The sequence below is a fragment of the Vipera ursinii genome (genome assembly GCF_947247035.1).
Source record: "Vipera ursinii genome assembly, chromosome: 4".
Classification (NCBI taxonomy): domain Eukaryota; kingdom Metazoa; phylum Chordata; class Lepidosauria; order Squamata; family Viperidae; genus Vipera; species Vipera ursinii.
This window is the reverse complement of record NC_139514.1, coordinates 89,467,002-89,492,460: the sequence shown is the minus strand read 5'-3', so window position 1 is coordinate 89,492,460 and position 25,459 is coordinate 89,467,002. Positions and strand designations below refer to the sequence as shown.

Below are 25,459 nucleotides of genomic sequence, written 5' to 3'. Positions count from 1 at the left end.
GGGGAGTGGCAGCCAATAATCCTCTGGGTGATGGTAATGACCCTCCGGAGCGCTTTCCTATCTGCTACTGTGCAGTTGGCAAACCACACACATATGCAATAGATTAGAATGCTCTCTATGGAGCAGCAGTAGAAGGTCACCAGCAGTTTTTCATTCAGTTGATGTTTCCTGGGAAGTCTCAAGAAATGTAATCTCTGCTGGGCCTTCTTAACCAATGCTACAACATGAGCACTCCAGGTCAGGTCCTCTTTTATGGTAACACCCAGAAACCTAAAGCTGACCACCCACTCCATGTGGTCTCCACTGATATTCAGGGGCTGAATTATCTATTCCTCCTATGATCTACTATAAGCTCCTTGGTTTTAGTGGTGTTGAGAACCATATTATTGTCTCTGCGCCACAAGAGCAACTGCTCCACTTCATCCCGGCAGGCAGACTCATCACCCTTGGAGATAACCCCCACCACTTTTGTATCATCTGTGAATTTAATAATAATATTGCTGCGATGAGTGAAGGTGCAGTCATAAGTGTAAAGGGTGTAACGCTGAGAGCTCAACACACAGCCCTGTGGAGAGCCAGTGTTGCCTAATCTAACCTCTGAGAGCAGTCAGTTCATAATCCAAAGGCAGATTGAATGTGAAAGTCCGAGGTTGACAAGTTTGGTCATTAGTGTGTATGGAAGAATTGTGTTAAATGCAGAGCTAAAATCTACAAAGAGCATCCTTACATAGGTCCCCTGCTGCCCCAGATGAGTCAGAGCAGTATAGAGAGTGATGGCTATGGCGTCCTCTGTAGATCTTTTTGCTCTGTATGCAAACTAGTGACTGTCAAGTGTGTATGGGAGGCAGAACACAATGTGCCTGAAGATCAGTTTTTCAAAACACTTATGATAATAGAGGTGAGTGCCACTGGTCTATAATAACTGAGACTGTTAATAAAGGAATTCTTTGGCAGTGGAACAATGATGGAGGCCTTCAGACTGGATGGAATAGTGGACTGGGATAGAGACCGATTAAAAATCTTGGTAAAGATACCAGCCAATTGGGTCTGCACAGTCTTTAAGCACCCAGCCAGAAATGCCATCAGGCCCAGCAGCCTTCCTTGAGTCCACAGTTCTCAAGGTACTCCTCACCTCATGCTCCGCCACGATGAGGGGAGGGGAGGGGAGGGGAGAAGAGCAGAATGTCATCAAATTCACATATACCTTAAATCTAAGTTGGAGCATGGTAAGTGTATGCCTACTAACCTTAATTTGTTCCATTAGGATAACATTGGTTGCTTCTGACTCACGAAGTAATCCACTTAAATGATCAGCACTCTTTGATGTTGTATTTAACTTCTGGACCAACTCTTGTTTTGTGAACTCTGTTTCCCATTGTGGAGGTTCTAAAATAGTTTACAAAAAGACAATTTCTGGTTAGCTCAGTACATTTTTTAATTATATGGATTCTAATATATGGATATAACCCCAAATTATATGCATTGTACACTTATTTTTGAAAGTTTTCAAGTCCAAATTTCCATTCTCACTCTTGCAAACAATATCAAAAACAATACCCTTTAAATTTATGAACTTTCAGAATGCTAGCCATCCGTTATCCATGTATTACCCAATTTATATTGGTCACAATTGTTAGTCAACATTAAAAAAATAATATATGAAAATTCTACATCTGTTTAGAATACTATCAATTGGCACCACCAATTTAAGAATAACAGAGATTTGTAAGACAAAGGTACTTCATCGCAAGTTGGAACTTAAATGAAGGGTTTTTTCATTTCCTTGCTTCCCTGTATCTCTAGCTATAATGCAATATTTCCCAACTATAGCCATTTTAAGATGTGTGGACTTCAACTCCCAGAATACCTGAGAGTTGAAGTCCACATATCTTAAAATGCTTAAGGTTGGGAAAAACTGCTTTAGTTGAAGATGCAAAAGACCTTCAATAATACAAGCCAGAATCAAGATCACACGAAGTATTAGTATCGCTTTATAAAACCCTAGTGAGACCACACCTGGAATATTCAACCAATTTTGGTCACCATACTACAAAAAAAGATGTTGAGACTTTGGAAAACATTCAAAGAGCAATTAAAATGATCAAAGGCCTAGAGACTAAAACATGAAGAATGGCTGCAGGACTTGGGTTTGGCTAGTCTAAAGAAAAGAAAAAAACAGGGATATGATAGCAGTATTCCAGTATTTGAGGGGCTGCCACAAAGAAGAGGGCATCAAGCTATTCTCCAAAGCACCAGAGGGCAGGAAAAGAAACAATGGTTGGAAACTGACCAAAAAGAGAAGCAACCTGGAATTAAGGAGAAACTTCCTGACAGTGAGGACAATTAACCAGTGGAACAGCTTGCCTTCAGAAATCGTGGGTGCTCCATCACAGGAGGTTTTTAAGAAGAGACTGGACAGTCACTTGTCTGAAATGGTATAGCTTCTCCTGCTCGAGCAGGAAGGTCCCTTCCAACTATTGTATTGTATTGTATTGTATTGTATTGTATTGTATTGTATTGTATTGTATTGTATTGTATTGTATTGTATTGTATTGTATTGTATTGTATTGTATTGTATTGTATTGTATTGTACTGTACTGTACTGTACTGTACTGTACTCTACTCTACTCTACTCTACTCTACTCTACTCTACTAAGAACCTCACACAATGAAGGGTTACTTTAACAAAAATAGCCAGGTCAAAGGCCTTTCTCCAAATTTCAGAAGAAGCCCAGCAACAGGAGCATTTGAACATCTGTGGAGAACTGTAAACAAGGTTATTCTCATAGTAATATATAACCCAATGATTCAGAGACAAAATAGCAATTACTCCTGTCCATATCTCTTAATAATTTGTCTACTGGTTATATTTTAAATGCATAGTAAATTAGATCCAATTTGTTGCTGAGGTATAAAATATTTCTAATGAATGATTCTGGTAATATGCTAGAAATAAACTCTAAACTCCCACGACCCACTGTATGGCCATCTTACCAAATTTCATTTCTGGAGTATTGAGAAGCTGTTCTAAGGATGGCACATAGGTACTGGCAGAAGATACAGACTCTGTGTCAGTGGTTTCCATCCCTTCACCTTCTTCTCTAGTTACAGCGTGCACATCAAGAAGAGGAAGGTCAGTGCTCCTTCTTTCTCGCAGACTTTTGGTTGGTAGATTAGAAGGAGCAGAATCTGGAAAAAAATGAATAGAAAATAATTGAGACTATTATTTGAGTTACAAGAACATTATAAAAATATATAATAAAACCATCAAAAACACCAAGTTACTCAACAGAGCTGCTCCCCAATATTTAAGACAGAAAATAAAAACTAATCATTTTTGTTGCAAATGAAGCCATTGCATTAAATTATCAATTATTCAAAGTAAATTACTCTTTGAGATACCTCTAACTTTGCTACCTGGTGTAAACTGTCTTCAGCTGAATCTTCCCAGACCATAATAAATAAGTCACTTGATTTAGTGACAAAAATTAAATTTCACCTTAAAATCATTTATTTAAATGTGTGTGACTTACCAAGAGAATAATCTTAATTTAAATTTAGGCACATGAGTATGGTGGATTAGGTAGCCTTGTCTTAATTCCCCCCCCCTCAATGAATAATGGATTAGTAGCTTACTTTTGGTACTTGGCTCACTTTTGAGTTGAAAAAGTTGGGTTTCAGTTTTAGACAGCTGCTGTTGTAATGTTTCCACTGTCTTTCTGTGCTCCTCTTGCAGATGTCTGACTTGATCACGGAAACTATTCCGAAGAGCTTCATTCTGGGCTGTCAGCTGGTTCATAGTCTGTGCATGTTCTGACTTTATTACCACATTTTCAGATTGTATTGTGCAAAGTCTGGAAAAAATCCCAGCCACCCAAGTTTCAATATTAGAAAAAGTAATAAATACCTGGTGCTAAGAGGAGGGAATATCTTTCATACCACTGCTGGGCATTTCTATAAAGAGATTGCTTTATTAAGAAATACTCCTGTTATAGGAATATTGATTTTTAGATCTAAAGATTATTAATAAAGAAAATATAAGCCAGCAGTAAAAAAATATACGGTAAAGAAACTTACCTTTCTCGGAGTTCTGCTTCCTTTGCTACGGTCTCCTGAAGAATTTTATTGTGCCTGTCCAGCAATGTATCATGTTCGGACTGCAAAGTCTGAAGGTCTACCACATTAACTTGTAAATTATGTTGTGTCTCTTGCAATTTAATCTTCAATTGTTCTATTACCTTTTCCATATGTTCTCTAAAAGAAAGGAAAGTTCACAAAACATTAGGTAAAGGTTCCCCCGCACATGCGTGCTAGTCGTTTCCAACTCTAGGGGCCAGTGCTCATCTCTGTTTCAAAGCCGAAGAGCCAGCGCTTGTCCGAGGACATTTCCGTGGTCATGTGGCCGGCATGACTAGACGCCAGAGGCGCACGGAATGCTGTTACCTTCCCACCGGAGTGGTCCCTATTTTTCTACTTGCATTTTTATGTGCTTTTGAACTGCTAGGTTGGCAGAAGCTGGGACGAGTAACAGGCGCTCACTCTGTTACGCGGCACTCGGAATTCGACCCGCCAAACTGCCGACCTTCTGATCGACAAGCTCAGCGTCCTAACCCACTGAGCCACCGCGTCCCCACTAATAAAACATACACATATACAAATAAGATCATTTGATTCAACCAGACATTTTGTTTAGAATCAAGAACCTTGGATATGTTTTTGCCTCCCTTTTGCTGAGATGTACTTTAGAATTTTTTAATGTGAAATCTATTTTAAATGCCATCTGCTTCAAGTACAAGTTATTAAAGAAAGAGCATTAATGACAAAAGTAAATGGAGTTAATAAGGCATATCACTGTGCGCATTTAGAATTCAATTGTAATTCTCTCCCTACAGCCAGTAGGGTATCCAATTTTTTTAAAAGTTTAAAACTTTAAAAGTTACAAGTTATTAACATAAGGTAGAGATGAGCAATTTTAACAATTTTGAACAGGAAGCTTCATGAACTCTTCTCTCAAGTTGGAAGAGGGTCGTTTTGATGATCTTTAAAGTGTTAAATGTTTCAAGGCATTTTATTTATGCCCAGGATCACTGGGAGTTGGGTGGCATATACGGTATGTTCAATATTATTTATTTATTCATTTAATTTTGAGGCCTCTAACATCTGTATTTTATTGAATATTACCATGGAATCAATGTGATTTGATTAGTAACATTGCATAACAGTATTGTAAAATAATAGTAACAGAAATAATAAATGGATTGGGTTTTCTAACTGTACAATCAACTGAAAGTCCCTCCTTGTGTATGCAGCCTTTGGAGAAGAGTATTCACAAGAATGTATTCACAAGAATGTATACTACATGAAATGTACATGTAACAAAACTTTCTGCTATTATTATTCTGGAGAACATTTAGGTCAATGTTTCTGGTGGCATGCTCTCTGGGGAATTCTAGGAGTTGAAATCCACATATCTTAAAAGTTGTGAAGGTTGAAAAAAATGATCTAGATAATGGGAACTTTTCTTGATTCCCATCTCTTGGGCAAGTGGATCCTTTGTAACTTAATGTATATTGTTATATTGATATTATATGAACCTATAGATATAGACTGAACTGTAGCTTTTACAGTTTAAAGTATGACATGTTTTACATAAAATACAAACTTAGGTCAACTACTAGGACTGCTTTATGTTGTTTTTTAGATATGACTTTAGTTGTGGTGAGATCTTTACAGAATAGAAAGGAAGAGAGATAAAAAAAACTCTGTAAATTTTCTTTTATATTCCTTTCTTGAAAAAAGAACAAGAGGAAGAGCTAACCAGATTTAGCATATTAACTCATTCAGCCAATTTTAAAGGTAAAAATAGATAACTGATTAAATACTCTCTGTTTAAAAAATCAGAATAAAAATGATCCAGACTTTATAAAAAAAATAACAGATTCCAGATGATCATTTTTCCATCTTCAAAGATGATTCTTGAGCCAGGGGCTAAAAATATGATTCAAAGCAAAATTCAACCCATTACATGTAAAGCTTACCTTTCTTGTTTGGTCACATCAGTTTCAGATTGTGAGGATTTATTCTTCTGTTTTAATACATTATGAACACGGACCTTGTAGTTTTCAAATTCAGAGGTTATAGCAAAATGTTCTTCCTGCAATGAGACACATGATAAAATGAAACTAACTACTGTAGTCCTTGACCTATGACCTCTTGTTCAGTGACAGTTCAAAGTTATAATGGTGCTAACAAATGGTAGCTACGATCGGTCTTTGGAGATCTGCCCATACCAGCATCCCAAGATCACTTGATCATTAGGTTGGCACTTGGCAATCAGTTTGCACTTATCACTGGTTGCAGCACCCTGATTACCATATGCAACCAAAAAGTCAATGGGAAAGCCAGCAGGAAAGATTGCCAGCATCTCTGACCTGGCACTCATACCCCACCCCCACACATACCCTGACTCACACTGGCTCCCCACAAACCCTCCCTGACCTGAATTGTACCTCCCACGCACTCACTCACATTCTTGTTGACCTTCACTAGGCCTCTCATGCATCCCCTTCCATCTTCCCTGACCCTGAGCTCTGTGGATCTTCCTTGACTCACTGCTTTATGACTGCATCACTTAGCAATAGAAATTCCAGATCCAATTGTCATCATAAGTCAAGAACTACCTATACTTTCTATATAAAGAGCTAAGTAACCACTTATTCACTAAAAACATTTAATTATTTTTCTTTCTTGATTTTCATTAAGATAAACTATTTGAATGTAATGAATATATGCCTAATTTTATTGAAATAGCAGAAAAAAATCTTTTTCTTTCAAAACTACCAAGTTTTTTTGTTAGTTGCGAAGTCGTGTCTGACCCATCGCGACCCTATGGACAATGTTCCTCCAGGCCTTCCTGTCCTCTACCATCTTCTGGAGTCCATTTAAGCTCACGCCTACTGCTTCAGTGACTCCATCCAGCCACCTCATTCTCTGTCGTCCCCTTCTTCTATTGCCCTCAATCTTTCCCAGCATTAGGCTCTTCTCCAGTGAGTCCTTCCTTCTCATCAGGTGGCCAAAGTATTTGAGTTTTAGCTTCAGGATCTGGCCTTCTAAAGAGCAGTCAGGGTTGATCTCCTCTAGGACTGACCGGTTTGATCGCCTTGCAGTCCAAGGGACTCGCAGGAGTCTTCTCCAGCACCATAGTTCAAAGGCTTCAATTCTTTGGCGCTCAGCCTTTCTTATGGTCTAGCTTTCACTGCCATACATTGCATCTGGGAAGACCATAGCCTTGACTATACGCACTTTTGTTGACAGGGTGATGTCTCTGCTTTTTAGTGTGCTGTCTAGATTTGCCATGGCTTTCCTCCCCAGGAGCAAGCGTCTTTTAATTTCTTGGCTACAGTCCCCATCTGCAGTGATCTTGGAGCCCAGGAAAATAAAATCTGTCACTACCTCCATTTCTTCCCCATCTATTTGCCAGGAATTGAGAGGGCCAGATGCCATGATCTTGGTTTTCTTAATGTTTAGTTTCAACCCAAGTTTTGCACTCTCCTTCTTCACTCGCAACAAGAGGCTCTTTAGTTCTTCTTCACTTTCTGCCATTAGAGTGGTATCATCTGCATATCTTAGGTTGTTGATGTTTCTTCCAGCAATCTTAATTCCAACTTTTGATTCATCTAGCCCTGCCTTTCTCATGATGTGCTCTGCATATAAGTTAAATAGGCAAGGTGACAGTATACAGCCTTGACGGACTCCTTTCCCAATTTTGAACCAATCAGTGGTTCCGTGTCCAGTTCTCACTGTTGCTTCTTGGCCTGCATATAGGTTTCTCAAGAGACAAATAAGATGGTCTGGTATGCCCATCTCTTTAAGGACTTGCCAGAGTTTGTTATGATCCACACAATCAAAGGCTTTAGCATAGTCAATGAAGCAGAAGTAGATGTTTTTCTGGAACTCTCTAGCTTTCTCCATGATCCAGCGTATGTTAGCAATTTGATCTCTAGTTCCTCTGCCTCTTCGAAATCCTGCCTGTACTTCTGGTAGTTCTCGATCCACATACTGCTGGAGTCTAGTTTGTAGAATTTTAAGCATAACTTTACTAGCATGAGAAATGAGTGCAATGGTGCGATAGTTTGAACATTCTTTGGCACTGCCTTTCTTTGGAATTGGAATGTAAACTGATCTTTTCCAATCCTGTGGCCACTGTTGAGTTTTCCAAATTTGCTGGCAAATTGAGTGTAGCACTTTTACTGCATCGTCTTTTAAGATTTTGAATAGCTCAGCTGGAATACTGTCACCTCCACTAGCTTTGTTGTTGCTCAGCTTTTCTAAGGCCCACTTCACTTCACATTCTAGGATGTCTGGCTCAAGGTCAGTGACCAACTCATTGGTCAGGGACATTAAGCTCATTCTTATATAGTTCTTCTGTGTAATTTTGCCACCTCTTCTTAATCTCTTCTGCCTGTTAGGTCCCTGCCATTTTGGTCCTTTATCATGCCCATTTTTGCATGAAACGTTCCCTTCATCTCTCCAATTTTCTTGAAAAGATCTCTGGTCCTCCCTATTCTATTGTTTTCTTCTATTTCTTTGCATTGTTCATTTAAGAAGGCATTCTTATCTCTTCTAGCTATTCTTTGGAATTCTGCATTTAATTGGGCATATCTTTCTTTTTCTCCCTTGCCTTTCGCTTCCCTCCTTTCCTCAGCTATTTGCAAAGCTTCCTCAGACAGCCATTTTGCTTTCTTGCATTTCTTTTTCTTTGGGATTGTTTTGGTTGCTACCTGTTGTACAATGTTGCGAACCTCTGTCCATAGTTCTTCAGGCACTCTGTCTATCAGATCTAATTCCTTAAATCTATTTGTCACCTCTACTGTATATTCAACAGGGATATGATTTAATTCATACCTGACTGGCCTAGCGCTTTTCCCTACTTTCTTTAATTTAAGCCTAAACTTTGCAACAAGAAGCTCATGGTCTGAGCCACAGTCAGCTCCTGGTCTTGTTTTTACTGACTGTATAGAGCTTCTCCATCTTTGGCTACAGAGCATATAGTCAATCTGATTTCTGTGTTGACCGTCTGGTGATGTCCATGTGTAAAGCCGTCTCTTGGGTTGTTGGAAAAGAGTGTTTGCTATGACCATCGTATTCTCTTGACAAAATTCTATCAGCCTGTGCCCTGCTTCATTTTGTACTCCAAGGCCAAACCTGCCTGTTATTCCAGTTATCTTTTGGCTTCCTACTTTAGCATTCCAATCTCCCATGATGATAAGGACATCATTTTTGGGTGTTAGTTCTATAAGGTGCTGTAGGGCTTCATAGAACCGGTCAATTTCATCCTCTTCAGCACTGGTGGTTGGGGCATAGACTTGGACTACTGTGATATTGAATGGTTTGCCTTGGATTCGAACTGAGATCATTCTGTCATTTTGAGGGTTGTATCCCAGTATTGCTTTTCCTACTTTTTTTATTGACTATGAAGGCTACTCCATTTCTTCTGAGGGATTCTTGCCCGCAGTAGTATACCTGATGGTCATCTGAATTAAATTCACCCATTCCTGTCCATTTTAGTTCGCTGATACCTAAGATGTCGATGTTTAGTCTTGTCATCTCTTGTTTGACCACGTCCAGCTTTCCTTGATTCATGGATCTTACATTCCAGGTTCCTATGGAGAAAGAATCTTTACAGCATCAGACTTTCCTTTCACCACCAGACATATCCACAGCTGAGCGTCCTTTTGGCTTTGGCCCAGTCGCTTCATTCTTTCTGGCGCTACTAGTACTAGCCCTCTGCTCTTCCCCAGTAGCATATTGGACGCCTTCCGACCTGAGGGGCTCATCTTCCAGCGTCATATCGTTTTGCCTTTTGGTACTGTCCATAGGGTTTTCATGGCAAAGATACTGGAGTGGGTTGCCATTTCCTTCTCCAGTGGATCACGTTTTGTCAGAACTCTCTGCTATGACCTTTCCTTCTTGGGTGGCCCTGCACGGCATAGCTCATAGCTTCATTGAATTACGCAAGCCCCTTCGCCACGACAAGGCAGTAATCCATGAAGGGGAAACTACCAAGTACCAATGTTATTTCACAGCCTCCCCATACACCATAAATGATAGAATAAGTACAATATTATTTGTAACCAAAGTGTACCCAGCTGCTTCACAGGATAATTACTATGAAAGCTAGCACAAAAATTTTAGAAGATCTGATTCTGACATGACACATTAAGATATAAACCAGTCCCTTTCTAAAGAGACATCCATCAAAAGCCTCGTTATAATTACATTCTGAGTCATTCAATTTTCCAAAAGCAAACAAGATTGGAAATTGCACATTAAATCTTCAGGAGCTTGTTACAGAGTCCATAAGAGCACTATGCTATAAACAGAGTATCTATCTTTTAGCCTAGTGAACTCCACAGATTATTCAAGAAGTACAAATATTTTAGCATCTTTTCCATCTGCTTTACAAAATAGTCTTTGGTAAAGAAAAGAACTAGGGGAGACATTATAGCAGCATTCCAGTATTTGAAGGGCTGCCACAAAGAAGAGGCGGTCACGTTATTTACCAAAGCACCAGAGGGCAGGACAAGAAACAATGGTTGGAAACTGACCAAAGAGAGAAGCAACCTGGAATTAAGGAGAAACTTCCTGACAGTGAGGACAGTTAACCAGTGGAACAGCTTGCCTTCAGATGTTGTGGGCGCCCCATAACTGGAGATTTTCAAGAAGAGGCTAGACCTGGGGTAGGCAACTTCGGCTCTTTTATGACTCATGGACTTCAACTCCCAGTAATTCCTGAGTCAGCTATGCTGACTCAGGAATTCTGGGATTTGAAGTCCATGAGTCATAAAAGAGCGGAGGTTGTCCACCCCTGGGCTAGACAGTCACTTGTCTGAGATGGTATAGGTTCTCCTGCTTGAACAGAGGGCTATACTAGAAGACCTCCAAAGTCCCTATTCTATTCTAAATAGAGCCTATACTTCTCCCAACTACTAATATTAAATACAAAGTAGCTACTGAAAATATAAATGATTTCTTCTTAAATCAGTTCCCACAGAAGGTGAACGTTTAAGAGCCACCTTTTAATGCAGTCTTAAGAATCAAACCTTGGTGACATAAACCTTGGTAATTTCTGCTCAAAACATAAACATACACACACACACACACACACCTTTTTATACTCCATTTAAGTGCTGTACAATCAACTGAAAGTCCCTCCTTGTGTATTCAGCCTTTGGAGAAGAGTCATGACATATAGAAAAAGATACCAAATGCCTATAATAGTGCATGTAAGAAATAGTGCATCAAGCAGCCTAGTCGTGACAGGCATAGACAATGAATGTTTATGTTTATGTTTATGTTTTATTTGATTTCTATACCGCCCTTCTCCCGAGGGACTCAGGGCGGTTCACAGGGCATATATAAATAGCGGTACAAAAGTTAAAAGGAAATTAATCCAGTGCCCAATAAAATACAACAATAATAGAATACTAAAAAAACCAATTAAAAACCCATATTCCCCCATCAGGCCAGACCAGCTAATTCAAATAAGTGGGTCTTCAGCCCGCGGCGGAAGGATCGGAGGTCTGATGCCATCCGGAGCTCAACCGGCAGTTGGTTCCATAATGCCGGAGCACCCACAGAGAAGGCCCTCCCCCTGGGGGCCACCAGTCGACATTCCCTGACCGGAGGCACCCTGAGGAGGCCCTCTCTGTGGGCACGCACAGGGCGGAGGGGAGTTGACGCCGGCAGCAGGTGGTCCTCGAGGTAACCCGGACCCATGCCATGTAAGGACTTAAAGATTATGACCAAAACCTTGAACCTCACCCGGAAGACAACTGGTAGCCAATGCAGCTCGCGGAGCAAAGGTGTAACATGGGAGTACCGGGAAACTCCCAAGACAACTCTCGCGGCCGCATTCTGTACCAGTTGGAGCCTCCGAGTGGTCTTCAAGGGAAGCCCCATGTAGAGAGCATTACAGTAGTCTAGGCGAGAGGTCATGAGCGCATGAGTGACTGTACACAGGGCATCCCGGTCCAGATAGGGCCGCAACTGGCGCACCAGGCGAACCTGGGCGAAAGCCCTCCTAGTCACGGCCACTATATGATCTTCCAAGGTAAGTCGTGAATCTAGGAGGACTCCCAAGTTGCGAGCCCTATCCACGGGGGGGTAAAAGCTCACCCCCCATAGAAAGCGATGGAACATTTTGAATGTCCCGGGATGCCGGAATGTACAGCCACTCAGTCTTGTCAGGGTTGAGTTGAAGTCTGTTCCTCCCCATCCAGACCCGAACCGCCTCCAGGCAACGGGACATCACAGCGAGGGCATCACTGGGGTGGTTTGGGGTCGAAATGAAAAGTTGGGTATCATCGGCGTATTGATGATACCCAACTCCAAAACCACGAATGATCTCACCCAGCGGTTTCATGTAGATGTTGAACAGGAGAGGCGAGAGAACTGACCCCTGAGGAACTCCACAAACGAGAGACCTAGGGGCCGATCTCTGCCCCCCCTGCCAACACCGACTGCGAACGTCCCAGGAGATAGGAGGAGAACCACTGAAGAACTGTACCTCCCACTCCCAATCCCCTGAGACGCCGCAGCAAGATACCATGGTCGATGGTATTGAAAGCCGCCGAGAGGTCTAATAGGACTAGGACAGAGGAATATCCCCTATCCCGAGCCCTCCAGAGATCATTCACCAGAGCGAACAATGCCGTCTCCGTGCTGTACCCGGGCCTGAAACCCGATTGGTACGGGTCCAAATAATCCGCTTCATCCAGGACCAGAGGGAGCTGATGCGCCACCACACTCTCAACAACCTTCGCAAGAAAGCGAAGGTTGGAGACTGGACGAAAGTTGTTCAATACAGCTGGGTCCAAGGCAGGCTTCTTGAGGAGAGGTCTCACCACCGCCTCCTTCAAGACGGTGGGGAAATTACCCTCACTCAAGGAAGCTGATATAACCGCCTGGAGCCAGCCTCGTGTCCTCTCCCTAGCTGCATAAACCAGCCAAGAAGGGCACGGATCAAATAAACATGTGGTGGAGCTCAGCCTCCCCATAATCCTGTCCACTTCATCAGGGGTCACAGAATCAAACTCCTCCCAGATAACATTGACAAGACCGCCCGTGTCCTGATCGTCAGACTCTGCCCAGCTGGAGTCCAAACCGGTCCGAATCCAAGCGATTTTATCCGACAGATGTTGACTAAATTCCTCGGCACGACCCTGCAAGGGATCCTCCCTCACCTCCTGATTAAGAAGGGAGCGAGTCACCCTAAACAGGGCGGCCGGGCGATTATCTGCGGACGCGATGAGGGTAGAGAAGTAATTACACCTCGCCGCCGTCATCGTTGCGAGATAAGACCTAATATAGGTTCTTAACCGCAATCGGTCGGATTCGGATCGGCTGGACCTCCAGCAGCTCTCTAGGCCCCGTTTCCGATGCTTCATCTCCCGGAGCTCCGCGGAGAACCATGGAGCTCGCTGGGATCTGCACCAGGTCAGGGGCCGCAAGGGTACAACCCGGTCAAGTGCCTCAGTGGCTGCCCTTTCCCAGGCTTCCACTAAGGCATCTGCCGAGTTGTGAGCAATGGAGGCAGGTGGGGACCCCAGCGCCGCTTGGAATCTATCAGGATCCATTAAGCGTCTGGGGCGGTACCATCTAATTGGCTCCGTACCCCCACGGTGTGGGGTGGCAAAACGGAAGACCAGCCGCAGGAGGTGATGATCGGTCCATGACAGGGGTATAATAAATGGAGAGCCCCCACCAAGATCATCCAACCACCGTCCAGATAAAAAAATCAGGTCAAGGGTATGGCCTCCCTCATGAGTTGGTTCAGAAATTACTTGCGTCAGGTCCATGGCCGTCATGGAAGCCATGAACTCCCGAGCTAGCTCAGATGAGCCTCCCAGGGATGGTAGATTGAAGTCCCCCAAAACTATAAGTTTGGGGAACTCAATCACCAACCCCGAGAGGATATCGAGCAGCTCGGGCAGGGCTACCGCTGCGCGACTAGGCGAAATGTACACCAGCAGCAAGCCCAACTGCGCCCCAGAACCAAATCTCACAAAGAGAGACTCACACCCGACTATCTGAAGAACGGTGGTCTCCCGCGGACGTAATGATATTTCTTAAAGAAAACAATATATCAGGGTGACCGTGTTTGAACTTTTCTATTGCCTTTAATTAATATACACTCCTCATGGCATCTATTTCATGGGAAACTGATCTGAGGTCTTCAACACCATGTGTTTAAACACTATGAATGGTCCAACTGACTGTTGTGATTCAGGGTCAGCCTGTGGGTTCGGCAGTTGGGTCGGATGATTCAGAGGAGGAAGAGGGGGGTGTTGGAGAGCTTGCTGAGGGTGTTGGAGAGCTTGCTGATGAGAGCCCTCAGCCAGGCCCCTCCCATCTGGTCACGACGCAGACCCAGCTGTGTGAGCCTGACAGCGTGGATGAAGATGACCCACAGCTGGCCCTGTTCAAGGACGCCTGATGCAGGAGGCAGTCAATCAGGAGTAAACAGAGGAAGGCAATGGGGCACCTTGGAAGGAGGCAGAGAAAAGCCACACCCTGAACTGTTTAAAAGGGGAATGTGTGGGAGGGCTGGTTTGCTGAAGGCAACCGTTTGAATAGCTCCTGTTTCATGGTTCGTCTTTGCTCTCTTTATGTTTTTATGTTAATAAATTTGGCAGGCTTACTTCCAGCCTCTTGCCTTCTTGTAAAAGGGGTTGTCCCTGTCTTTTCTGCAGGGCCGGTAGCAGGCTGGTACAGAACATTGACAGAATGCAAAACCTGAACAACTAATGTCAGTTCCACCTGGTAGGCCAGGTTAGAAAATCTATAAGGAGGTTAAAACTACTTTTACTGAGATTGACTATAAAGCCCAACATTTCTGTTGCTACATGAAACATTTGCTAAGTGACTTTGCCCCATGTTGTCACTTTTGCCATAGTTGTTTAATGAATCACTGCAGTTGTTAAGTTAGTAACACAGTTGTTAAGTGAACCTGGTTTCCCCATTGACTTTGCTTATAGGAAGGTCTAAAAAGATGATCATGTGACCCCAGAACACTGCATTGGTCATAAATGAGTCAGTTGCCAGGTAGCCAAATTCTGATCATGTGACCACCCAGTTATAAGTGTGAAAAATGGTCAGGTGTCATTTTTTCAGTGCCATTGTAACTTTGAACGGCCACTAAATGAACTGTTGTTAAGTCAAGGGCCACCTGTATTAACAGAACCTTGCAAGTCTAACTGAGCTATGCCTCCTCCTTCTTATAATCCAGTGAATCAGGGAGGCTTCTGCATAAGCGGCTTCCAAATGTGATTTGACTGCTGTGAACTTGCTGCTTTCAGCCCCTTTTTCCTAAGTAATGGCACATCTCCATTGAGGTCCTCTTCCTTACCCTCTAAGCTGCCTACTGAATTGTTTGCAGAGGAATTGTTAGAGGCAACCGGACTAGGCTGGCTTGAAATACCTTTGCTGCGTTACATTCTTCTTGGAGAGCAGCTACTTTCTGCTGATAAGTACTCAAAACCCGCTGATGCTGCTCTAGTGAAGTCCGCAGATGTTCCTGAATTTTGTGCTTTTCAGAAGTTAGTTCAGACAGCTGAATCTGCAAAAGTACATTTATTTCAATACAATGATTCTCATTCACTCTGATTTTAAGGCTAATAGTAAACTGGGGGTGTATTCATTGTTTTGAATTGCAAGCTAGTTTATTTATTGATTAATCAAATTTATATACCTGCACATTTCATGAGAAGTGACTAATGACACTCATGGCAAAAGAGTTTAATCAAACAAAACTCAACATTGGCAAAGCCATAAAGTGTTGCCTCCATGTAAGCAAATCAAATTTACAGAGAAATGACTAACAGGACACTTTTATTATATACCGGTAGCACAGGAAATGTCTCCAAATGATGTAGATCTTGACATGTAAATCACAAAGTGATATGAAAATGGCTGTTGCTGCTTTTCATAAACATAAAATGGAGGCTGTTATATTGATGCATGCATGCAGGATCCAAAATGTGCAAAAATCTTGGAAAGGAACGCCTGTGTCTCATGCATCTAGGTCCAATTCAGAGATCCTCTGTGTAAGGCCCACTACTCCCTTATATTTGGGGAAATTCATCTCTAGCCAAGCATGAGGAAATTGCCCTAACTATCTGAGCTCCAGTTCCCAGAATGAAAATAAATTTTCTAGTCAGTGCAATATCCACAGAATTACTGGTGGTAAAAGAAACATATTCACATAGTTCAAATTTGTTCAGGGTGTTGAAAGAGGAGTGGAAGTTGTGATACACACATTCCAAGCAGATATTGGATATAATATCAACATGGATAAAATACTCTCTTTTTTACTAGTCTGAAAGGGGGAGGGAGTTAGGATCTTGCCTTATAACCTTCCATTTGTTGCTGATTGGCTTCTAGTTCTCCCTTGAGAGATGCCTGAAATCTTAAAAGTTCATTTTCCTGGAATAAAAATATTCATAATAGTACCATTAAAGCATTATTATACATCGTTGTCAAAAGACAGTAAAGCTGAATTCATAGTGGAAAACACAAACTTACTGCTTGTTTTGAGTCTGCCAATTCTTTTTTTGTTTTTACCAGTAATTGCTTGAGCTTGCCATTCTGTTCCTCGTACTCCTGTACAGAGTTTTGTAAGGATTCTAAGGAACAAAATAATTCTTGTTGCTAACTTGTTTAGAAAAACAGCAGAAATGTAATGAAACATGATTTTCCTACTTAGGAGTTTATGCAAATCCTACTTGAATAAAGATTCTCTTTTATTGAAAAAAGATTTTCTTGTACTTTATTTCAGTTTGCATTAGTAAGTCACATCATTGAATAAAATTTTACAAAAAAATATATCAGTATCTATTTTTAACTCTAATAACCCAGCTTTATTAAGTAAAGCTGGTTTAATAAGCATTTAATTGATTATATAATATTAACCATTAATTCTGGAAATATGTGTTTTTATCTGTTAACTGGAGGCCACTGAGGTGTATTAAAATATGCCAGTTTTATAGCACATTAGTTTGAATCAAAATTCAAAACCCTTTTGAATGGACATATATCCTTCTATAGGAAAAAAGAAAGCTTAATTCTAAAAAGCTGATTTCTTACTGATTTCTTCCTGTAGAATTTCTTTCTTCTGGTTTTGTATTTTAATTTCTTGCTCAAGGTCTTCAATTCTGCTACTTTTGTCCGTAATGTTTTGATTAAGTTCTTTTACAAAACGCTCATAATCAGCTATTTCCATATCCATTAATGTACTTTTTTGAGCATCCTGTATATTAAAACATTCAATATTTGCAGTTTTAATTTTGTTCCTTGTCTAGAAGTCATTAGCTATTTCTCTCCTATCCTAAATCAACATACTGAGTATTATTCAAATAAAAGTTAGGATTCTGAAACTATCAGAACCAAACAATATTAAAAGATGACAAATATTTAACTAGAAGTACAACAGGTAAATAAGAAAACTACTCATCTACCTTTTTTGCTAATTCTAGCTCTTCCAAAACTTTCTGAAGATGCTTCTTTTCTTTCTGTAGTAATGTCTGAAATTCTTCTGCTTCTCTGACAGAGTGAGCGTGGTCCTGCAAAAATAGTTTGGGCTCCAAATTCAAATAATCAAAGTAATTGGTTTTTTTAATATATAATTGTGCTATTTACCTTTATTTTTTGCTCTTTTAGAAGCTTTTCAGCTTCAAGTTCCTTATCAACTTTTGCTTTGGCTTTCTGGATTTCTAGCAGTTGGGTTTCTAACAGCTTGGCATTAGTCTGAAGAGTCTCAACACGAGTCAAGAGGTCTTCATTTGCAGAATGCCACTGTTCTTGCTAAAATAAAGGAATAATACAATTACCGGTAAGACCACAAACCATTATTACATTCTGTATATGGGAACTTCTAACAAGCTATAATTTAAATATTTGCACTGCCTAAAGCAACAGCTAGGTTTCCTACTAATGTTCCCTCAAGAGCTGAGAAAGCTTAGGGTCAACATTGCGTATATCAGAGCAAAAAGTGTGTAAAGGCTTTCCTCCCTTTGATTCTCATTCTTTCTCTCTCTTTCTCTCTCTTTCCCTGGTGTTTTGTCAAAAAGACTGCCTAGGAAGGATACAAAATATTAAATAAATTGTTAGCAGAAGAAAAAAAATCTCATTAAAAAAGAAAAGTGAGAATATTCAAGAACAGCACTTCAATAAATTTTCCACAGACATTTGGCTACTCACTAGTGGCAACAAAGAGCTGGACTAAAAAATCAGAAGTATATTGCTAAAGATTGTTCTTAATATTTGAACCTTAAACAGCAGTCTCCCTTTTCCTCATTTTTCTGTCCATTTTTTCCACTTAGTTTTATCCTGCTTTGCAAATGTTAATATCAAATGTATTTACAATATATGTGTTACTAAAAAAATACCTGCTGAACTGAATTCTCCAACTGTTTGGTCAGGTCATCAATCTGACGTTCAAAATTACGAGCTCGAGTCTTCTGAAAATCCAGTTGTTCTGCTTGCTTGTCATATTCTAATAAAAGATTCTTGAAAGCACATGTAATTTTAAAATATTGTTGGATAGGTCCATAGTACATTACACATGTACAAGGGAGCATGCAACTTTTTTAATACCCCATCACCATGTTAGACAAATTGACTTTTTACCCCAATGGAAGTAAGTCTACATTTTATTTTCTGTAATCTTGTGTGAAAACTACATTGCTGGAACACTAGCATGCTTCATAGAAAAGCACCAGCTTCAGCATCATATTTATTTCTAAAAATGCCTCTGATTGCATGTCTTCCTCTTTGGCATTGTTTCAAAATGGAAGAATGAGTGACTGCTACTCAATGACTTCTGGGTCCAGAAAAAAGTGGGAAGAGACAGCATTGGGAGGACATCTGTTTTTTTCCTGATGAATGGATGTCTGGTATGTGATTGTATCATACTAGGACAGCTTTTTGGCGAGAATACTTTTAACATGTTCTCAAAATTCTACTTGCACATACCGGACCAAAACAGCTGCCTATTCCTGAAATGCACCTGGTAAAGGTAAAGACGCTTTACCTTATAGCTCTCAGCTCCCTGAATGATGTCCGCCATTGAAGAAGAGAGTTGCTCTTTTTCTGATTTTATTAATTCCAGCTCTTCTCTAAGTGACCGTACCTAAAGGCAGAAGAAAATGTTAATCATGGTGGCAAAGATGATCTTCACTGAATGGAAGGATATATTTTTCCATGATCCACTTTTCAAAAAATATCCCACAGCATTTTTGCAGTCTTTCAAAGACTCTCCAATTCTACAGGAGTATTTTCATAGCTTATAGAGAACCCAAGATACAAGAATATCTGTTTAATAAATATATCTGGCCCATTAAATTCTGACTCTTCACTCAAAAGTTTTAAAATTATGATCAGTACATTGCAAAACCTCACAACTGCTAACACACCTCCAAAGTAATGCATCTGACTCTTTCAATATGAATATCTTTTAAGTGGAAAATCCATGACAAAGTTTGTATGATTAAGTAGTAGTTCCTGCGATTAAACTTGATATCTAAATGCATTACATCAATAATACAGTTAAGACAAAATATTCTTTGTAGCTTTTAACCTTTGCACATGGGAATAGGAGGGAAAAAAACCCCACAGCCATCTCACCAGTGCCATTGGAACTGAAAAAGGCATCAAGCAAGGCTGCGTATTGGCCCTGTTCTTAATTAATTTCTTAACACAAACTTTTACTCTCCAAAAATGACTGAAAGGCACAACTGTTTTATTTCATGCAGTGATATGAAGGAAGTGAATGTGTGTCCCAGAATAATGCTGCAGAATGAATGTGCTAGAGAGAAGTTCCCTGAAATTGGGCTCTAGTATGAGTCTGAAAGCGCAGACGACAAAACGCTGGTCCTGGTGACTGACCCATACTGAATGCAGTGGTACTTTCAAGAACATCTACTGGGCTTGAAACAGCATCAATGTATTTTGAATGCCTTTTAATTATGCTCCACCTATCTTATTCTGATCTTTGACCATAATAAAGATTTGATTCTGATAAGAAAAATATTTGAAATAAATACAGAGCAAGTAATTATTTTAGAAGTTTAAAAAGAAAAAATCTAAAATTGTCCTTAAGATGTATTTAGGGAGCCAGTTCAAACAGAATAAAGAAATGATAAAATATACCTCCAACAAATTCTGAATATGCAGACTACTGTTGATGTGTGCTCACTAAAAAATCAACTGAAAACTTGCCACCACAACCACACCCATAAATGTAAATTAAGAAACAAAATAGCTTTTAGTGATCAAAGTAACTAAAGCCAGATTTTCAGATAAGCTCAACAAAATAGGATAAAAACAGAACTTAGAAACATTATATGGTTCCAGAATGACATTTATTTATTTGATTTATTCCATACTCATCCATCTCAACAAATGACTTTGGGCAACTGACAATTCAGAAATATATATTACAATTAAATCATTACTTCGTAATGATTTGGCATAATGGTATAATTACCATTCGTATAATGGTATAATTACCATTATTTTAATGCATTGGTAATTATATTATCAATATATTTGCAATGTAAATATAATTACAGTGCAATGTAATTACAGTGCAATGTAATTACATTACTAATACTTCAACTGAATGAAAGTGCATAATTTCCTTTGACAACTTACCTCTTTCCTGCTAGAATCCAGTTCTTTCCTCAATTTCACAGCAACAGCTTTGATTTTATTTATTTTTTCTTCCTTTTCTTTCAGCTGTTTTTCCAAATTCACTAAAGCAAACCAAATTAATATTTTAAAATGTAAAGGCAAAAATCTTGTATAGTCAATACTATATTTAAAAAGATTCATTTCATTATTTATATCAACACTTAAATTGTATGCTGTATTTAGTAACCATCTCAGTGGACTTCAGTTAGAAATGGCCTAATGTTTGACATTTAGCAGCACCAAAATCAAGAATAAATAAATAATACATATCCAATGTGGTAAAAGTTTTCATACTGCTTTTTAAGACAAATAAAATTAAAATAAAGTGATCATTTGCTCCTTTAGCCAATCTCTCTTAAACCCTAAACTACAAAATTATTTTTAAAGGGGATGCTATAATGCTCAATAGCTGCCTGAAAGCCTGTTATTTAAATTATCATTTGCATCAGTTTTGTCAATTAAGCATATTTGCTCTCAAGAGCATTATACTAAAACTGTAATTGGAAGCCTATAATTTAAGGCAAATGCAAAGTTTCTTGCTTAGCAGAGACTGGTAGGGCATTACTCGATATAAAAAACTCTAGAAAAGCATTTAATGATTTCTGTATGAACACTTTATAGCAGTATTAGCAGTTAAAAACCTCCCAAACAAAATAAATATGAATTACCTATTTTCTCTGTTTCTGATAATTGCTGATCATGATCAGCAGAAGACTTCTCCACAGACTCCTGCATTGTGAACAAAAATAAGATGGCAGTTCAGCAGATAACTACTGTTGCTTGGTGAGGGAAAGGAGACAAGTCCTAGAGCAGAACATCCCATTATAATCTTAACATAAAATGGTCAGACTGGACAATTTTTTTCTATACAATAAAAACAACAGCAGCAGAATGATTTACAGGTAGTCCTCAACTTACAGCAGTTCGTTTAGTGATTGTTTGAAGTTACAACTGTACTGAAAAAGTCACCTGTGACTGTTTCTCATACTTATGACCATTGCAGTATCCCCCTGAACACATGATCAAAATTCAGAGTCTTGGCAACTGACTCATATATATGACGGTTGCACTATGCCAGGTCATGCAATCGCTTTTTGTGACCTTCAGACAAGCAAAGTCAATGGGGAAACTAGATTCACTTAACAGCCTTGTTAGTAACTTAACCACTGCAGTGATTCACTTAACAACTGTGGCAAGAAAGGTCATAAAAGGGGTAAAACTCACTTAACAAATGTCTCATTTAGCAATAGAAATTTTGGGTTAAATAGTGGTTGTAAGTCAAGGACTACCTGTATATAGCATAAAAGACTTCTACATAAATGCAGATATTAGCATTTGGGCATTATTAAATTACAAAAACATAAGGCTTTTTCATATGTTTACATATGCCTTGATTAGTGACATTTCACAATCACAAGTATTAAAAAAGTAACTTTGCAACCAACTCGGTTGGTCTGTAAAGCAAAGGAAAGCTGAAGCAAGGTCATGAGCACAGTTGCAGTTTCATTTAGTGTCCATTTTGCTTAATGGCCATGTTGTCAGGCCCAACTGTGATAACTAAACAAGCACTACCTGTATTTTGGATCAGCCGATAACAAAGAAACCTTTAAATGTATTAACTGGTAGTCATGAAAATCGAATTTCACACACACACACACACACACACACAATCTTAAAGCTCACTAAGATGAAAAGAAACCACTGAAAATTTAGCAAAGGTACATCTTTGCACTTATTCTTATATACATGAGTAGCAGAGAGAAATTTGCTTGCATATACTTCCCCAAAGCTTTCTGATTTAATTCTTGGGGAATAAGTCTAAAGATTTCAATAATAAAAGCCTAACCTTTAGCAAAGAAAGTTCAGCTTGCACATTTCTCAGTTCAGTCTCCTTTTGCTCCAAAATTAAGGTTAGATTTTCCTGTTCTTTTTCTGATTTTTCTTCCTGCTCTTTCATTTTGTTTTCTTGGTTTGCATGTTGTTCGGAAATATTTTCGATGTGAGCTAGAAGATCTTGGTTCTCCTTCCTGATTTTCTCACTCATGTGTTTCAACTCTTGAATATCCAGTTGAAGTACTTCTTTTTCTGAGAATGTTCCTTCTAATTCCTCCTTTAAGAGACATTTTTCTTTTTCATAATCATCCAATAGAGATCTGAACTCTGTGCACCGAGCAGCATTTTCTTCCTGGACTCTCTGCAATTCTTGCCGTAGATTAACATTTTCATCTTTCTGAGAGATCAGACTTTGTTCCTGTTGCTTCATTTTTGCCAAAAATTCATCCGCAGCCTGCAATGTGCCAACAATACCTTCTTCTTTGTTTTCATCTGGGTATTTGGAGCCCATCTTTTCATGGAGACTCTGCAGCTGACTAACAACAAGAGATTTAAAGACCTTTGCTTCCTCAAGTACTTTAATCAAATGGTTTTTTTCTTCACAGGCCGTTTGTAGCTTCACTTCTAAGCTTGCTGCTTTATCTTTGAATAGATTCCAGTCTCCTTTTTCAGATGACAAGTGGTCTAGCTCCTGCCTTGCTTGGCCTTGTTCTTCCTTCAATTTGTTATTCTCACATTTAAGACCCTCTATTTCAGATAACAGCCTTATTCTATCTTGTTCAAAGGCTTCCATTTGTTGTTCAGATTTGATCAGCTTCTCCTGGTTTGTTTCTTTTTCCAGAGAAACACCTTTCAATCTCTCCCCCAACTCTTCAGCCTGTTGCTTTAATTGATGGTTGTATATGCTAAGAGCTTCAACTTGTTGCTGAAGTTCCCCTACCATCTCTTGTTGTGTTTTGCATTTTTCCTGCAGCTTTTCTATTTTCTCAGCTGAGCCTTTCATTTTGTCAAGGAAGCTATTATTCTGTGAGGAAAGTTCACTTCCTTTCTCTTTCATTTGTTTTAGGTCAGTCTCCTTTTGATGAAGACAACAAACCAGTTTCTCATTCTCTTCTTGAAGAGTCCCTATTTTATGCCTGAGCTCTTCTACCTCCTCTTTTTGGGAGGAGAACTGTTCTACCTGTTGATGGAGAGACTTGACCTCTTCTCGGAGGACATCTCTTTCATTGAAAGCAGCTCGGAGCTTTTTCTGTAATTCATCAACATCGGAAGCTTGCTGTTGCTTCATACATTCAAATTCTTGGCTTATCTTCCCAGCTGACTCCCCCAATTCAGTCTGCAAAGTTTCCAGTGTTTCTCGCAAGTTCTCATAACTAGCAACGGCTTCTTCTTTCTCCTCTATATGCCTCTGACATTGTTCTTCGAGGTCCTGTATTTTAAGAATAAGTGATTGGTGTTTTTCCTCTGCACTCGATGTTATAGCTTGATTCAGTTCACATATTTCTTTTTTATGTGTTTCTACTAAATCCTCCATCTTGAGACTATTCTCTTTTATGGTTTTTTTGTATAGTTCTTTTGCCGACTGGAGCTCTGATTTCAGTTTTTCTATTACACAACAATGATCTTCTTTGGCAAGTTGCAATTCATTAAGTTTGAACTCCAAATCTTCCTTTTCATGAAAATACTCATCTTTTATATGTTGAACTTCCATTTCCAGTTTCATTTTAACATTGTTCGTATAAGTTAATTCATCTCTTAATATACTATGCTGAGATTCCAATTCTTTCAAAGCTTTCTCTACATGCTCAGTTTTTTCTACTATTTCTGTTTCCGTTTCAGCATTTCTAGTCTCATTTTGATTTTCTTCATCTTTAGTCAAGGTCTGCCTTATGCATTCCAATTCCTGTTCATATTTCTCCTTACAAGCATGCAATTCAACCTGCATCTCTTTCTCTTTTACCTTGTATTGCTCTACCAAATCTAGCTTTAGCTTATCTACTTTAATTTGTTCCTCCTCACATAATTTAGCAGAGGCTTCAAGTTGCTGTAGTAGCTCTGATAATTCATCTTGGTGAGAAGCCTTCAGTTTCTCTAGTTCTTCACCTTGCTTATCAATTCTGTTTTGATAATTTTGAGAATTACTTTCAATATTATTTTTTAGTTTGGTAATTTCCTCCTCTTTCGATTCATTGGACAATTCTATCTCTTTCTTTAGATTCAAGATCTGCTCTTCGTAAATGATCTTTGTCTGCTGGAGCTCTTCCTGTAGTCTTCTAATTTCTTCATGGTCATTAGTATGAAAGTTAAGCTGTTCTGTGAGCTGTTCTTGTTTTTTCAGTTCTGTATGCAGCTCCTTTTGCAATGTGATTATAGTTTCTTCATATTTGGATTGTGCTATTAATCCTTCATTTTTAAGGCTTTCAATTTCTTTCTGGTGAGAAGTATTCAACTGGGCAACTTTCTTCTGCCATGTTTCTTCCTGAGCAAGAGCATCCTAATTAAAAAAAGTAAATCAAATATGTGATGAAGTATCATAAAATCATCAGATCTATTTTATAGAAGTAACAATCAAAGGATTAGTAGGTTTTACAAGAAATATACATGTGCAATCTGCAGAGCTATTATTATTGATGTCTACCTTAATCTCAACTTAGAGCAGTGATTTTTCTGATAAGGAAAAATGTACATTTCATCTAACAAGACAGGATTTTTAAATACAAAGGAATAAAATATTTAATCCTTAAATAATATAGACTTGATTAGTTCCTTTCCAATTTATTCCATTTGTAAAACTGAACATTTTTCATTCAACATTTATCTGTGCATTAGTGTTTAGTTTTGCTTTTTTCTGTCATTATTTTTTCCCCTCAAACTA

At 39.3% G+C, this 25,459-nt stretch overlaps 2 protein-coding genes across 5 annotated transcripts in view; both read right to left on the bottom strand.

Moving 5' to 3' along the window:
• Positions 1–25,459, bottom strand: part of LIMS1 (LIM zinc finger domain containing 1) — a 306,378-nt gene that overhangs the window by 101,218 nt on the left and 179,701 nt on the right. The window lies entirely within an intron of this gene.
• The window catches only part of GCC2 (GRIP and coiled-coil domain containing 2), a 54,726-nt gene that overhangs the window by 14,398 nt on the left and 14,869 nt on the right, over positions 1–25,459 (bottom strand). For 3 of the 4 annotated variants that reach the window (XR_014492569.1, XM_083362983.1, XM_083362982.1), the window contains exons 6-21: positions 22,598–25,078; positions 21,420–21,480; positions 20,713–20,813; positions 19,091–19,189; positions 18,447–18,566; positions 17,698–17,862; positions 17,517–17,621; positions 17,146–17,308; positions 16,585–16,685; positions 16,408–16,485; positions 15,482–15,619; positions 6,039–6,154; positions 4,078–4,254; positions 3,637–3,854; positions 2,995–3,189; positions 1,247–1,386 (exon numbers count right to left, since the gene is read on the bottom strand). Coding sequence is in view for 3 of the 4 variants with exons in the window: in XM_083362983.1 (XP_083219109.1) it covers positions 1,247–1,386; positions 2,995–3,189; positions 3,637–3,854; positions 4,078–4,254; positions 6,039–6,154; positions 15,482–15,619; positions 16,408–16,485; positions 16,585–16,685; positions 17,146–17,308; positions 17,517–17,621; positions 17,698–17,862; positions 18,447–18,566; positions 19,091–19,189; positions 20,713–20,813; positions 21,420–21,480; positions 22,598–25,078 (4,458 nt within the window). In the remaining variant the exon portion in view is untranslated. The remainder of the gene's footprint in view (positions 1–1,246; positions 1,387–2,994; positions 3,190–3,636; positions 3,855–4,077; positions 4,255–6,038; positions 6,155–15,481; positions 15,620–16,407; positions 16,486–16,584; positions 16,686–17,145; positions 17,309–17,516; positions 17,622–17,697; positions 17,863–18,446; positions 18,567–19,090; positions 19,190–20,712; positions 20,814–21,419; positions 21,481–22,597; positions 25,079–25,459) is intronic. The other variant, XM_083362984.1, reaches the window with a different exon arrangement.